This window comes from Streptopelia decaocto, assembly GCF_964273445.1.
Source record: "Streptopelia decaocto genome assembly, chromosome: 1".
Taxonomy (NCBI): domain Eukaryota; kingdom Metazoa; phylum Chordata; class Aves; order Columbiformes; family Columbidae; genus Streptopelia; species Streptopelia decaocto.
Window position 1 is genome coordinate 13,595,977 of NC_138663.1, and position 15,022 is coordinate 13,610,998.

Genomic DNA, 15,022 nt, shown 5'->3' on the forward strand with positions numbered 1-15,022 from the left:
AAACTCTGATTTAGGACCTAGAATACACCTGATCAACAGTTCATAGCACGCTTACCTGTGAGAGTGGAGGCTCATGCAAATCCAATTGCATTCGCTGAACTACCTCTAAGAAGTCTTCAGCATGAAAACAAATTACATCTTTGGTTATACGAGGCTGCTCAGACCTACAGAAGAATAAGGATTGCAGAGTCAGAGCCTGAAACTAACATGCTACGGAGAATAATAAAGACAATCTGCAAGCAAGGATAAAGCTAATGATTAAAAAACCTCATCCACTCTAGTATAACCTACATTAAGAAAAAAAGGTTGATTAAAATGGTTAATTCTCAAACACAACCTCATTAAACTGGTTAAATGAATTAACCACAATTTCTTTACAGTGACAGTAAAAGCAACAATGAAAGGTCAACGAAAGTCAGTATTTTTAATTTTTATTTTTAATTGACCTCTGTCTGCCTTGATGCTGAAAGACAGATGCCCCAGATCCACTGGGCTTACTCTGTCAACACTAACATGATACACCCATCAAGTACCTCAAAGCACGCAGCAGTCTGACTAGTATTATGGGAAACATTGCAGAGTATCTTAGTAGTAAAGCTGAACCTACATGAAGCTGACACAGTGCTAATAAGGAGCAAATGCTGACATCCTCCACAAAACATTCCTTAAAAATGCATTCCTATCTGTGCTCCCTAGTGAGCTACAGAAGGGCAAAATCTGAATTAAGGTTCATCTCTGTATTCAAACTGTTAGGAGAATTCACCTCTCAACCCACAGTATCTCCTCCGAAGAAATGCACACCCTTTCTGTAATTCCTTTAGAGTCATTATCCAGAATCAGCTAACAAAATGCTAAACCAGCTACAATCCTTATCACTTCCTGATCTGAAAGCCAAACTCAGTTCTTCAAGGGAAACATATGAAACCAAGCTCCATGTGTTTGCTTTTGCAGGATGTTTGGTTTTTAAAAGGTTTATTTCAAAACATGGTGATATAAAGATTTCATTGACATAGGATAAAGCTCACATGGGAGTGGTTTGGCAAGGAAAAAATCGATCAGCCAGAATGAGCCTGGTTGATGAGTTTCTTCCTTCCCCGCCGCCCTCCTCATCCCACCACTGGCCCCCCCAGTTCCCGCCGGGACCCCCGGGATCCCCCTCCTGCTGCCACCAGCTCCGATGTACCAGGGCCCAGTACATTTCAGAGTTTATTTAACCATATTCACGCACTCTTTAAAAGCGAGATGTATATTTTGTTACCAACATTCTGAGAAGTAGGCAACGATGTACAGATGTACAGTTTATCAGTTTTTTTTAAACTGAGGAGACATGTTTATTTTATATAGGTTATCAGCAGACCACGAGGTTCAGCCGAGATTAGGAAGCTCAGAGGGAAACGTACAGGGACAGCCTGATTCCCGGCGGGTCCCGATCGCCAAAGCCCCGGCAGCCATTGCGAGAGAGCGGCTGACGTGGCGGGGGGCGTTCCCACGGTGACGGCGGGAGGTTTAAAAGCGGCTGAAACTCGATACTAGCATTCAGTCAGCTGATCGGAGCCAGCCCAGCGAGAGCCGGAGCCGGCGGGGTTCAGCAGACCACGAGGTTCAGCCGAGATTAGGAAGCTCAGAGGGAAACGTACAGGGACAGCCTGATTCCCGGCGGGTCCCGATCGCCAAAGCCCCGGCAGCCATTGCGAGAGAGCGGCTGACGTGGCGGGGGGCGTTCCCACGGTGACGGCGACCACACCCCTTCCCCTTACCTTGAAAAAGCCTTTGGGAGGGCAGCGACTAGTCGCTGCCCACCTGGTGTAGGGAGGAGCAACCAGCTTGTGTAGCGGGTGAGTCCCACCCACACTGTGCTGCAGCAGCGGGTGTGGTAGCTCGTGCAGCAGGGTGCAGAGAGCACTTGTTGCTTGTCAGCCCTTCTAGCTTACTGCCAGCGCCCCAGACTGCTGACAACCATGGTCGCCTCCAGAAGGAGAGCTTGCCTCAAACAGACTGTGGCTACACAGACTGAGGCTCTGTCCCGAACGGTGGCTGTTCAGGTCTCCGGCTGCAGAGAGTGCCAGAGCCTGCTGCTGCCGGGGCAGGGAGGCCAGCACTCCACCTGTGTCAGGTGTGAGCAGGTGCAAGATCTGCTCGACATGGTCGTCAAACTTAAGGAGGAGGTTGAGACGCTGAGGACCATCAGGGAGTGTGAAAGGGAGATCGACTGGTGGAGTAACACCCTGACGTGCCAGTCGGAAAGGTCACAGGGAGGTACCTCCCAAAAGGAGATGGACCTCCTGCCATCTCGGACAGAGGCAGAAGTCCTGAGACAGCCCCACCCTTGTTGCTCTCGGGCAGAGGTAGGGGACCGAAAGGACGACAAGGGTTGGAAGCGTATTCCGGTTCGGCGTCGCGGGCAGCCCCCCTCCCTGCCTGCTTTGCCTCCCCAGGTGCCCCTCCGTAATAGGTTTGAGGCCCTGGATCTTGAAGAAGAGGTAGGTGAGGAGGTGGTGCCAAGCCTACAAGCCAACAAGCCTACAAGATCACGTAGGAAGAGGCAGTCGACCTCACAACTTAAGACTGCCTCTGATAAGAAAGAAAGAAGGGTGATTGTAATAGGAAACTCCCTTCTGAAAGGAACAGAGGGCCCAATATGCAGAGTTGACCCTCATCTTAGGGAAGTTTGTAGTCTCCCTGGAGCCCGGATCAAGGACATCGCTAGAGAGCTCCCCAAACTGGTGCACCCGACGGACTACTACCCGCTGCTGGTCTTCCAGACAGATGGGGAGGAAGCTGCTTCCCGTAGTCTGAGGGGGATGAAGAATGATTTCAAGGTCTTGGGAAGGATGGTGAAAGACTCAGGGGCTCAAGTGATCTTCTCTTCACTCCTTCCATCTTCAAGTGATGATGTGGGATGGAATAGGAAAATTCACTCTCTAAATGGTTGGCTCCAAGACTGGTGCTACAGGCAGGGCTTTGGATTTTTTGATAATGGTTGGTTTTATAAGACACCAGTCCGGACACTGTCACGTGGGAAAGGTTTATCTCGTAGGGGCAAAAGGATGCTGGGGCAGGAATTAGCTGGGCTCATTTGGAGAGCTTTAAACTAGGCTCGAAGGGGGATGGGGTTGTAGCTGGGCTTGTCCCAGTGGGGCTGCAATCTAAAACTGATGAGGACCGGGTGGCCTCCTATGCCCCTAGGGAGAAACTGGTGTGCTCTGCTCGCTCCCTGAAATGCCTGTATACCAATGCGCGCAGCATGGGGAATAAGCAGGAGGAGCTAGAATCCTATGTTCGGTCGGGAGATTATGATCTGGTGGCAATTACAGAAACATGGTGGGACAGTTCACATGACTGGAATGTGGTCATGGATGGCTATGCCCTTTTCAGGAAAGACAGGCCAGCCAGGCGTGGTGGTGGAGTTGCTCTCTATGTGAGACAGCAACTACAATGTACTAAATTCTGCCCAGGAGCGGATGACGAGCGAGTTGAGAGTGTATGGATCAGGATCAAGGGGCAGGCTGGCAGGGCTGACACTGTTGTGGGCGTCTGCTACAGGCCGCCAGATCAGGCTGAGGAAGTTGATGAGGCCTTCTATGGGCAGCTGAGAGTGGCCTCACAGTCACAGGCCATGGTTGTTGTGGGTGATTTTAACTTCCCTGATGTTTGCTGGAAGGACCATTCAGCCAGCCAGCCACAGGCCAGGAGGTTCCTCCAGTGCATTGATGATAACTTCCTCATGCAGATGGTGGAGGAGCCGACTAGGAGAGGTGCACTGCTGGATCTCATCCTCACTAACAAGGAGGGTCTGGTCGAAGCAGTAAAGGTTGAGGGCTGCCTGGGTTGCAGTGACCACGAGATGGTGGAGTTCAGCATCTCATGTGGCAGGAACAGAATAGCAAGTAGAATTGCAACCCTGGACTTCAGCAGGGCTAACTTTGGCCTTTTCAAGCAATTGCTGGGGGAAATCCCATGGGCAAGACTGCTTGAAGGAAAAGGGGCCCAAGATAGCTGGGTGGCATTCAGAGATTGCTTCTTCCACGCTCAGGATCAGAGCATCCCCACACGTAGGAAGTCAAGGAAGGGAGCCAGGAGGCCTGCGTGGTTGAATAGGGAGCTGTTGGGTATGCTCAAGCAGAAGAGGAGAGTTTACAGGTCATGGAAGCAGGGGCTGGCCACTTGGGAGGAATATAAGGCTGCTGTTAGAGGATATAGGAAGGCAGCTAGGATAGCCAAGGCCTCCTTAGAATTACAGCTGGCGAGAGGGGTCAAGGACAGCAAAAAGAACTTTTTCAAATACATAGCAGATAAAACTAACACCAGAGGCAATGTAGGCCCACTGATGAATGGGGTGGGTGCCCTGGTGGCAGAAGATACAGAGAAGGCAGAATTACTGAATGCCTTCTTTGTCTCTGTCTACTCTGCCGGAGGCTGTCCTGGGGAGCCCTGTACCCCTGAGACCCCGGATGAAGCCAGGTCAATGGAGGAGTTTGCTTTAGTCGATGAGGACTGGGTTAGGGAGCAATTAAATAGTCTGGACATTCATAAATCCATGGGTCCAGATGGGATGCATCCGCGGGTGCTGAGGGAGCTGGCTGAAGTCATTGCTGGACCGCTCTCCATCATCTTTGCCAAGTCTTGGGAAACGGGAGAGGTGCCCGAGGATTGGAGGAAAGCAAATGTCACTCCAGTCTTCAAAAAGGGCAAGAAGGAGGACCCGGGTAATTATAGACCGGTCAGCCTCACCTCTGTCCCTGGGAAAGTAATGGAACAGCTTGTCCTTGGTGCCATCTCAAGGCATATCAAGGATAAGAGGGTTATTAGGGGCAGTCAGCATGGCTTTACCAAGGGTAGGTCATGCTTGACCAACCTCATAGCCTTTTATGAGAATGTAACAAGGTGGATGGATGGTGGAAGAGCGGTGGATGTTGTCTACCTTGACTTCAGTAAAGCCTTTGACACAGTCTCCCACAGCATCCTCACAGCTAAGTTGAGGAGGTGTGGTCTAGACAATAGAGTAGTGAGGTGGGTTGCAAACTGGCTTAGGGAGAGAAGCCAGAGAGTGGTAGTCAATGGTGCGGAGTCTAGTTGGAGGCCAGTATCTAGTGGAGTGCCCCAAGGGTCAGTGCTGGGGCCAATATTATTCAATATATTCATTAACGACTTGGACGAGGGAATTGAGTGTACTATCAGCAAGTTTGCTGATGACACCAAGCTAGGAGGAGTGGCTGACACGCCGGAGGGCTGTGCTGCCATCCAGCGGGACCTGGACAGGCTGGAGAGCTGGGCAGGGAATAACCTGATGAAATTTAACAAGGACAAGTGTAGAGTCCTGCATCTGGGCAGGAACAACCCCAGGTTCCAGTATAGGTTGGGAGATTACATATTAGAGAGCAGTGTAGGGGAAAGGGACCTGGGGGTCCTGGTGGACAACAGGATGACCATGAGCCAGCACTGTGCCCTTGTGGCCAGGAAGGCCAATGGCATCCTGGGGTGTATTAGAAGGGGGGTGGTTAGTAGATCGAGAGAGGTCCTCCTTCCCCTCTACTCTGCCCTGGTGAGACCACATCTGGAATATTGTGTCCAGTTCTGGGCCCCTCAGTTCAAGAAGGACAGGGAACTGCTGGAGAGGGTCCAGCGTAGGGCAACGAAGATGATTAAGGGAGTGGAGCACCTCCCTTATGAAGAAAGGCTGAGGGAGCTGGGTCTCTTTAGTTTGGAGAAGAGGAGACTAAGGGGGGACCTTATTAATGTTTATAAATATATAAAGGGTGAGTGCCATGAGGATGGAGCCAGACTCTTCTCAGTGGCAAACAATGATAAGACAAGGGGTAATGGGATCAAGCTGGAACACAAGAGGTTCCACTTAAATTTGAGAAGAAACTTCTTCTCAGTGAGGGTGACAGAGCACTGGAACAGGCTGCCCAGGGAGGTTGTGGAGTCTCCTTCTCTGGAGACGTTCAAAACCCGCCTGGACATGTTCCTGTGCGACCTCACCTAGGTGTTCCTGCTCCAGCAGGGGGATTGGACTAGATGATCTTTTGAGGTCCCTTCCAATCCCAAACATACTGTGATACTGTGATACTGTGATCCCATAATAAACCAAAACAAAACAGTTTGAGGCTGTTTTCAGGGAAAAAAAATAATTCCAGATCAACTACTGAAAGTATGTAAAGGAGATTTTTCAGACCATTTTACAGACATTAAAATGACTCTATTATTTTGGTCTATATACTCCTGAACGCAAAAAGCTTCTCTAGAAGCTATTCAGCAGCATAAAAAAATATTAGCTACATTAGTCTACTTTTTATAATGCAGATATGTTGTCGGTTTGGGTTTTTTTAATATGCATATGGAGTTTACAATATTTTAAATAAAAAATTAAATAGAAATAATATGTGCATACTAAAAGAACTTCAGTGCAAAGCAATGTTTTCACAGCACTGCCTACTCTGTTTTATGCATTGTACAGGACAAAGTATAGATAATGATGTCTTTAAAATAATTCCTTTTCTCAGTTCCTATATATATATATGTGTGTGTGTGCGCGCGCGTGTGTATATATATGTGTGCGCGCGCGTGTGTATATATATATGCACAACAGCATGCCTCACCAACCCCATGCTGCAATTCTAACCCAGAACATGACACTCCTTTTGCAAACACTGAGAAAAATTATTGCCAGATAATATTTAATTCTGCATTTGCAGATTTGATATTTAGCACAGCTTTGAGATTATATTTTGTAAAACCTGAAGCTTAGGGGGTGTCCCTCCCTCCAAAGCAAAAGGTTAGCAGAAGAATTTAGTTAGATGTCTAAAAAAAGGTTGAATCCAAACCGAACTGTAAGACTTCAGAAAAAAATCCATTTAACTCTCTCCTAGAACTATTTTCAGCATTTTTTTTTCCTTAACCTCATTTTTCAAAAGGGTTGTTTTTTCTATTTTTCTATAACTTTTCAAAATAGATCTAAGATTACAGGTTTTACCGTGAATATTTCTGACCAAATGCAACAAATACAGCAGTATATAACAAATTCCTGCCATCAGACAGAGAAGCATTAACAACTTCATGCTCTGAAACACAAACTTGAAAGCCGCTCACTGAAGCAGAGGACAGGAGTTTATTTGGCCAACAACAATGCCATGAAGCGCCTTTTGCTGGCCCTGTAAAAACCCACTCAGCTTTCCCACATAAAAATCTGGCAAGTTTCCATAATTTAAAATGTCGCTGGCACACTTGGTATCACCTACTGGAATGGCATTGAGCAATCAGTATGACCACAGTACCGTTCATCAGGCGTCAATGCAGTGCAGTCTATAAAACGGTTGCTAGCAATAGCCAGAGCTCTGTTACAATTTGTAAATATTCACAGAAATAATAACAGATCCTAAGCCAGTAATTTTACAAAACATCTCAAATCAAGCGCCTGTCATAATTCGGAAAGCAAATATTATTTTTGTGTTCTTCCAAGTATTATATTTAGTTTCCAGTTCTGTCCTCTATCCCCAAGAGCTGTTTGTTGCCTTTCAACTGTTCTGTTCCCGTCTTTTCTGAAAGACACCAGTTGTCTTAACACTAACATTCATGCCTATCAACTACTAAATACATCTCACTAAGTCTACAGCAACTTCCTGATTACAAAGCTTTTTTTGTTTTGGCAAATTCAATTCATTTTTATACTAACCACAGACTAATAGCTCAGTTCAGCAAGTCTAGGAATTGCTTTATTTTCTCCTCACAGAAAACATGAATTTTCTATATGGTATCTCATCATGAAAACATGTGCATTATTGCTGCCATAGTGCCCTACTCACCCCTGGAACATCTCCAACTTTCAGTTCCCACAACTCACAAATTATGGTAAAGCTAATACCTGAAATTATTTTAATGTGTTACATTATGATAATGAAGCATCATTAATTAAGCCCTGATTAGTTCTCTTCATGTAAGTACAGTGAAGTGGCTTGTCAAAATTATACAAAAATGTGGAAAGCAGAAGATGCAATTATCATTGAGGTCAAGTTTGAAATATGTAATTTTTGTTGTGTTGATTATGTTACACATTTTCCTCCTCTGCATGTCAGTCTCAAATTTTTTTAATCTGCATTAAAAACTGCATTTTCAGTCCTTACACTGAAGCAAAATACTGTTACTTTTTTTTTCCCCAAACTGAAGTACTTTCAAGTTCCTTGGGCAGTTTTCCCTAGTGCCTATTTTCAGATCACTTTTTAATATACACAATTTCTATTTTGACTAATTCCATTCATTTTTCAAGTTTAATAGGTGTTTTAATGGAAATTGAATAGACACGCTTTCCACAAGTTCCAACATATGAGAAAAGATCATGGCTTAGATCTGAAAAGCAAGAAAACTTATTTTTAGAATGTAAATGAATATGTAATGATTTTCAAGGGAGGAAAATCTTTTTATGAAGGTATAGGATGAGAATGGGATGGTCCCACAGACATTTAAATTACTATCAATTGTTCCATTCTCTATCTTAAACTCATGCACTGTAACACAAATTCACATCATTTCATCCAAAGGGAGTTCACTCTTCTAATTTCTAGACAAAGAGCAAAAAGTAGCTTTAGTGCTTACGTATGCAAAGGTAACCTCCAAAACTAAGGTCATTCTCCCAAACCAAAGTCAGAAGATCCTGAAAAATGCTCCCTAGATCTGGGCCAGGAAGCCTATATGATCATGGGCTGTTTCGCTAAAACGTGAGCCACTTCAAATGAGATATATTCGTTTCTTGAATCTCATATGGGAATTTCAAAGACAAACGCCACACAATATCACACAACCTCCAACAGGATTCTTCCCAGGTGATCTACCACAAATAAATCAGGGTTGTAACTGCCATGACTTCAAAGCAGAAGCATAAAAATTCTGCTTATATTCAGATAAAATGAAGAATTGCTGAAAGGTCTTCATGTGCACCTCTGAGGCAGAAAGTCACCTCAATCCATACGCGCTATTTAAAGCAAAATGAAGTGCATGAAGTGTTTTTACATCTAATTTTAACTCGGTTACGGCAACTCAAGTATAGCCATTGAACTGCTATTGTAAGGCACCTTTCTAGTTTCAGCCACACAGCAAGTGTATGCAGTATGTAGCAGAGGACAAACATCTAATGCAGAGAGACAGAAGGGAAAAAAAATCCACTATCTATTAAGTCGTCATTGAATCCCTAACACTAGATTAACCTATTCCACACTCCTTCTACCAATTACAGTCAAAAATGTAGGCAAATATTTTTCAAACACCTAGGTGAATAAGTCCCTCAACACATACCACTCTCCACAGCGCACAGCCTTCAATACTCCCACAGCAGCTGTGGTCTGTCGTTCAAAACCTTGTCCGATGTGATCCGCATGGGCTCGTGTCCGGTCTTCAAATAGCATTTCACGTGGTTCACTGGTTCGAGGTAGGTACTGCAAGTTTTTTATTTCATTGGTAGTTCTGTAAAAGAAAAATATTAATGATACAGAAATTTCTGTAATTACCTGATATCCACCATAGAGAACAGCATTGTTTTTCTCCCTTCAGGGAGAACATATAGTAAAATGAGAAAGTAATGCTTAAGACAAATTAAAAATGCAGTTAGCTATACAAAAAAATCAGAACACCTATGGAATAAATTTAAAAGAATAAAAAGACAAAAAAAAACCCCACAAAACAAAACACCAGCAAAACACATCACATCCCCATGTCAGGGCCCTGAGTTCACCAAGAGGCCCTAATGACTGAGCAGCCTCACCTGCAGTCTCCACCGTCAAACGCAAAGAGCACAGGAGCTCTATTTAAGCTCAGCCTGAGCCTTCATTCCTGGCCTGAGCCATGCTGCAGGAGCACTGGTCTTCACCTCAGTCAGAGGTGTGCTGGGCCACAGACTTGCTTCCCAGCTTGAACCTCAGGACTGCTTTGCCACGATGGACCTGCCTGGCAATCCCTGGACCTGCTCCTCACTGGCAGACTGATCTCCCAGCTGGACCTTGCACCTGCCCCATCACCACACACATGCCTGATGCGCTGCAGTCCAGGCTGAATCTGGTCCCCAAAGCCCAGGCATTGTGAGACTGGGCCCTACCCTGATCAGCCCCTGGCAGGGAACTGCTGGTCTGTGCTGTTCCCAACTGTTAGATATAGGCTTCAGTTGTCCCTGAAGTTGTTCTTCACCATTCCTGTCTCTACCAAACTGCTGGGAAGTGTGTTTGTATATTTAGTCCCATGTTGTAGAACTGGGAAAGTGAAGCATCAAAAGATTATTTCTTCAGGGTTTAATGAAGGTGAGGGAAACACTGCAGAGCAGGAGCAGAGCCACGAGACAATTTTCTCGGCCACCTGGAGCCGACATACTGCATCACATTTTTCCAAGAACTGCTTATAATCATAGGGTAGCCAAGGTTGAAAGGGATATCTGGAGACTGTGTGGTCCAACTTCCTCCACTCAACTGGAACAGGTTGCTCAGGACTGTGTCCAGTCAAGTTTTGAGCAACTCCAAACACAGAGACTTCATGGGCTCTTGAGTAACCTGTCCATCCATACAGGAAGCATTTTTTCCCCCTTCTTGTAAGGGGGGGCGGAAAATCACTGATCACTTGAGAAAAGTCCTTCTTGTAGCCTCCTATCAGCTGCTTGTAGACATTGATATGGTCCCACTGAACCTTCTTTTCTCAAGAGTAAATCCCAGTTGTCCCATGCCCACATTTTGTATCATCAGTCCTGCTCCAGTATGCCCGTGTTTGTCTTGTACTGGTGAACCCAGAACTGGACATGATACTCAGATGTGTCTCACCCGTGATGAGCAGAGGGGAGGAACCACCTCTCAACCTGCTGGCATTGCTCTTCCTCAGCCAGTCCAGGAGGCTGCTGCCTTACTTTGCCACAAAGCCACACTGGGGGCTTATGGTCAACCTGTCATCTACCAGGACTTCGTCCTTCTCTGTCAGGCTGCTCTCCAGCCTGTTGGTACCGAGCCTGTGCTGGTGCACAGGGTTATTCCTCTCAGGCGCAGGACTTCGCACATCCCAGTGTTTAATCTTGTGAGACCACTGAGTTGGCCCATTCCTACAACCACTCGATGCCACTCCCACAGTCAGGAAAACCCTGTGGTACATCAGCCACTCCTCCCAGTTTTGTATCACCAACAAACTTGCTGCAGGTGTGCTCTGTCCCACAATGCCAGCCATTAATCAAGGTGTTGAACAGCATTGGCAATAGGTATCAATATTTGAGTTACTCCAGTAGCAACTGTCCTCCAGCTGGACTTTGTGCTGATCACAACCCTTTGAGCATAGCAGTTAAGCCAGTTCTTGAACTACTTCACTGTTCATCAGTCTAGTTTGTCCTTCATTAATTTGTTCATCAAGATCTTACAGGAGACAGGTGTCCAGTGTGGAAAGGCTTGCTAAAGTCAAGATAAACATCACCCCTGGCACTCCCCTCATCCTGTGTAACAGCCATTTGGTTGCAGAATGGTATTAGGTGGATAAGGTATGATTTCATTTTTGCAAATCAATACAAGCTACTCCCAACGATGTACTGGACAGAGTTCAGAGAAGGACAATGAAGCTGGTGAAGGGTCTGGAGCACAAGTCTGATGAGGAGCAGCTGAGGGAACTGGGGCTGTTCAGCCTTAAGAAAAGGAGGCTGAGTGGAGACTGTCTACAGCTACCTGAAAGAAGGTTGTATCATGGAGGGGGGGTTGGTCCCTTCTCCCAAGTAGCAAGTAACAGGATGGCCTCGAGTTGTGCCAGGGGAGGTTTATATTGGATGTTAGGAAAAAATTCTTCACAGAAAGGGTTGTGAAGCATTGGAACAGGCTGCCCAGGGAAGTAGTCGAGTGACCATTCCTGGAGGTGTTTAAAATACACATAGATGAGGTTCTTAGGGGCATGGTTTAGTGCCAGAGTTACATTAACGGCTGGAATCTGATTTTGAGGGTTTCTTCCAACTACAATGATTCTATGATCTTGTCCCTCATGTTTGAAATGGCTTCCTTCCCACGATGAAGGTACAGCTGACTGGTCTGCAGTTCACTGGGTCCTGCTTCCTGTCCTTCTAAATGACTGGAGTGACATCTGCTTTCATCCAGTTCTCAGGAACCTTTGCCAATTGCCACAACTTTTCAAAGACAATCAGGAGTGGCCTTGCAATGATACTGGCCACTCCCACAGCACTTGTGGGTACACCCCATCAAGTCCCATGGGCTTCTGTCTGTCCAATCTGTATGTCTAATCTATTCCTTACCTTCAGTGGAGAAGGATCAGGTTAGGTAGCCCTTGCTCCAGACATTCCTACTGCCTCCAGGACCTTGCATTCCTGAAGGTAAATCTCACCAACAAACACAAAAGCAAAGAAAGCACTGAGTATCTTGCCCTTTTGCTTGTCCTTTGTCTCCAGGCCCTTTGCCCATTGAACAGGTGGCTTACCTTTTCCCTAGTCTTTCTTTTGTTGTCCATATGCCTGTAGAAGTCCTTCTTGCTGCCCTTCACATGCCAAATTCAGCTCCAGATGGTCTTCGGCTTTAACTGCATCCCCTTCATGGCTGAATAGCATCTCTACTCTCCTTCTGAGGAACCTGACCCTGCTTCCACTTCTTGTAAGCTCCCTTTTTATGTTTGAATTTTGAACAAGAACTCCAAATAGACCTGATTTTCCATGATACATAATGTTCAATTTCTGCAGAGGACATCTCTACTCTTAAGCTGGTACTTACACCCAGTACCCACAGCAAAGCTTAAAGCAGTCATTCGATGTTGGAGGTGTTACCTTCCAGATGAGAGACAAAGCCTTGTCCCTTGATGTCTTTAAACATCCATGCACGTTTAAGAACAGGGGTATTAATTCCAGTCTCCTGACATACACCAGTAATTGTATGCCTGTTCACATTTCCCTTCAGTTTTCACCTTAAATTCCTACTAAAGCTCCAAAAAGAACCAGCACCTTACTTGGCCAGATAAAAAACAAACAAAAAAAATCCACATCCACAAAGCAACTTAGAATTATATTATGAGATGAAGATATACAAAAATTTATACTAAGATACAGAATCAACCAGTAAAAGGTTTGGGATAAAGTGAACTTGTAGAGAAAGAACAGACATTCATCAAGCAACATAATTCAACATACCTCTTCCTTTTGAAAGGTGACTTTGGCATGTCAGCCACAGGGATCATCTGTTCTCCTGGACGTACCCACATAATGGGACCATCATCACTGTCTTTACGACTCTCTAATTTTAAACTAGAAAGCGTTCCCCATGGCAGTGTACACTAATGGGAAATACAAGCCACAATTTTGAAGTGAGTTATTTAAATATTTTTTTTAAAATCAGCCTTTATCTGTCATAAGGAAAGTATTAGACCACTCAGTTACCTAAGCAAGTATCACATACTCTCACTTTATTATAACAGTACTAGACAGTAAATTGCCCCCCTTCTCCCAACCCATTCCCTTCTGTCCTTACTTTTAAGAAGGGTGATTCTTCCAACATATCAAGGAATTCAGGGAAGTAATCCCCCACTTCCTCATCAACTGCTCCAACCAGGCTGATCTGTCTCATTGGGCCAGCTCTATACGTACCGTGAGAGTATGTTCTTTTTACCTACAAGTAGAATATGACAGCAAAAGTTATCCCGAGGAGTCCACTACGGCTCCAAATCTACATTCAGTAAGCACCTTTAACTTCTATGCTTATGTTTTCCAAATGATATTCGTCCTACAGTCTTCAGTATCCTTAAGATTATTATGAAGTAAATTATTATGAACTCATCACCAAAGACAGAAGTTCTAACTGAAAATACAAAAAACCTTGTATTTTTAGTTTTGAAGTCTGAAGGTAAGATAAACTCTTTTTTGCCTTTCAAGAAAACAATACTCTGAAGTATGAAGTGTGATAAGCTATTAACACACGTTCTGCTCAACAACTAGTAAATAAGGATTCTTACCTGGATTACTCAAGTATAGCTGAATTTTTACCTTTTTCCTGTAACAGGCAGAGCCCTGAGTTACAATTGATTAAACTCTATGTATTTCCTCTGCTAATCATCCCCTCCACTATGGCCTCTATGGGAGCACATTAACTGGAGCTAATTGTGACAGTGATGATGAGGCTCAAAGAGTAGAGGGAGAGAGAATGACAGTTACTCCATTTTTGCTGTGCTGTGCTAACACATTTTGTGCTGCCTTAACGTTTTAAGGACTGTGACACTCAACTCTCATGATTTTTTTTAATTGAACAGAAATACATATAGTTATAAGTGTTTTTCAATAACTTGATCTATCATGTTACATCAACAAAATACTTAAGCATGAGAATTAACAATGATCACTTTGGATCTCCTATTTAACAGGCTGAAAGACGTAGTGGTATTAGTAGATGAGACATGACCAGATCAGAACAGAGGGGAGAGCAGATAGATTACTGCACAAGCCACATAAGGCTCTTGCATACTTTTTTTCTATTCTTTTCTTGCTTTGGATGCAGAATGTCTAGAGGAAAACAGTAAATGAAGTATGCTGAGCGATGGTCCTCACCCAAACAGACCATTACAATTCCTAGTAGTGATGCAGCGCAGACAAGAATTCGCAGCAGTTCCTGAAAACAGAACTAAATCATTCAACATGGAACAATGCTGTGCCCTTCTGAGAAGAGAGACTGATGTAACCAGATGCATTCCTGAAATGCAGAACCAAATACTCTTCTTCAGATCATCTCAGTCATCATACACACCCGAGAAACGCAGGACTGACTACAAGTAGGATTTTACAAAGTGTCTGAGCTAATGTGGTAGGGCAAGCCATCACAGCCATACTGAAAAGAGCTGTACGGCTGGACAGTAGTATTCATTTCTGTACCTTTTTTTGCACTGACAGCCAGTAATTTTGTAAAAATCATCAGAAAACATTCATTTCTGCTGAATCTGTGCCAGCTTGGTCCTCAGCCGTATCTGCATTGGCACAAAGCATCAGTAGCTCAGACAACTAAAGCACCAGGACAAGGAAGGAACACTCGTCATTACTGGC

At 44.8% G+C, this 15,022-nt stretch overlaps 1 protein-coding gene across 2 annotated transcripts in view; it reads right to left on the minus strand.

Moving 5' to 3' along the window:
* RSBN1L (round spermatid basic protein 1 like) overlaps positions 1–15,022 on the minus strand; it is a 56,297-nt gene that overhangs the window by 8,154 nt on the left and 33,121 nt on the right. For both annotated transcript variants that reach the window (XM_082043873.1, XM_082043872.1), the window contains 4 exons: positions 13,464–13,601; positions 13,127–13,269; positions 9,286–9,453; positions 56–164 (listed from right to left, as the gene is read on the minus strand). In XM_082043873.1, coding sequence (XP_081899999.1) covers positions 56–164; positions 9,286–9,453; positions 13,127–13,269; positions 13,464–13,601 — 558 coding nt within the window. The remainder of the gene's footprint in view (positions 1–55; positions 165–9,285; positions 9,454–13,126; positions 13,270–13,463; positions 13,602–15,022) is intronic.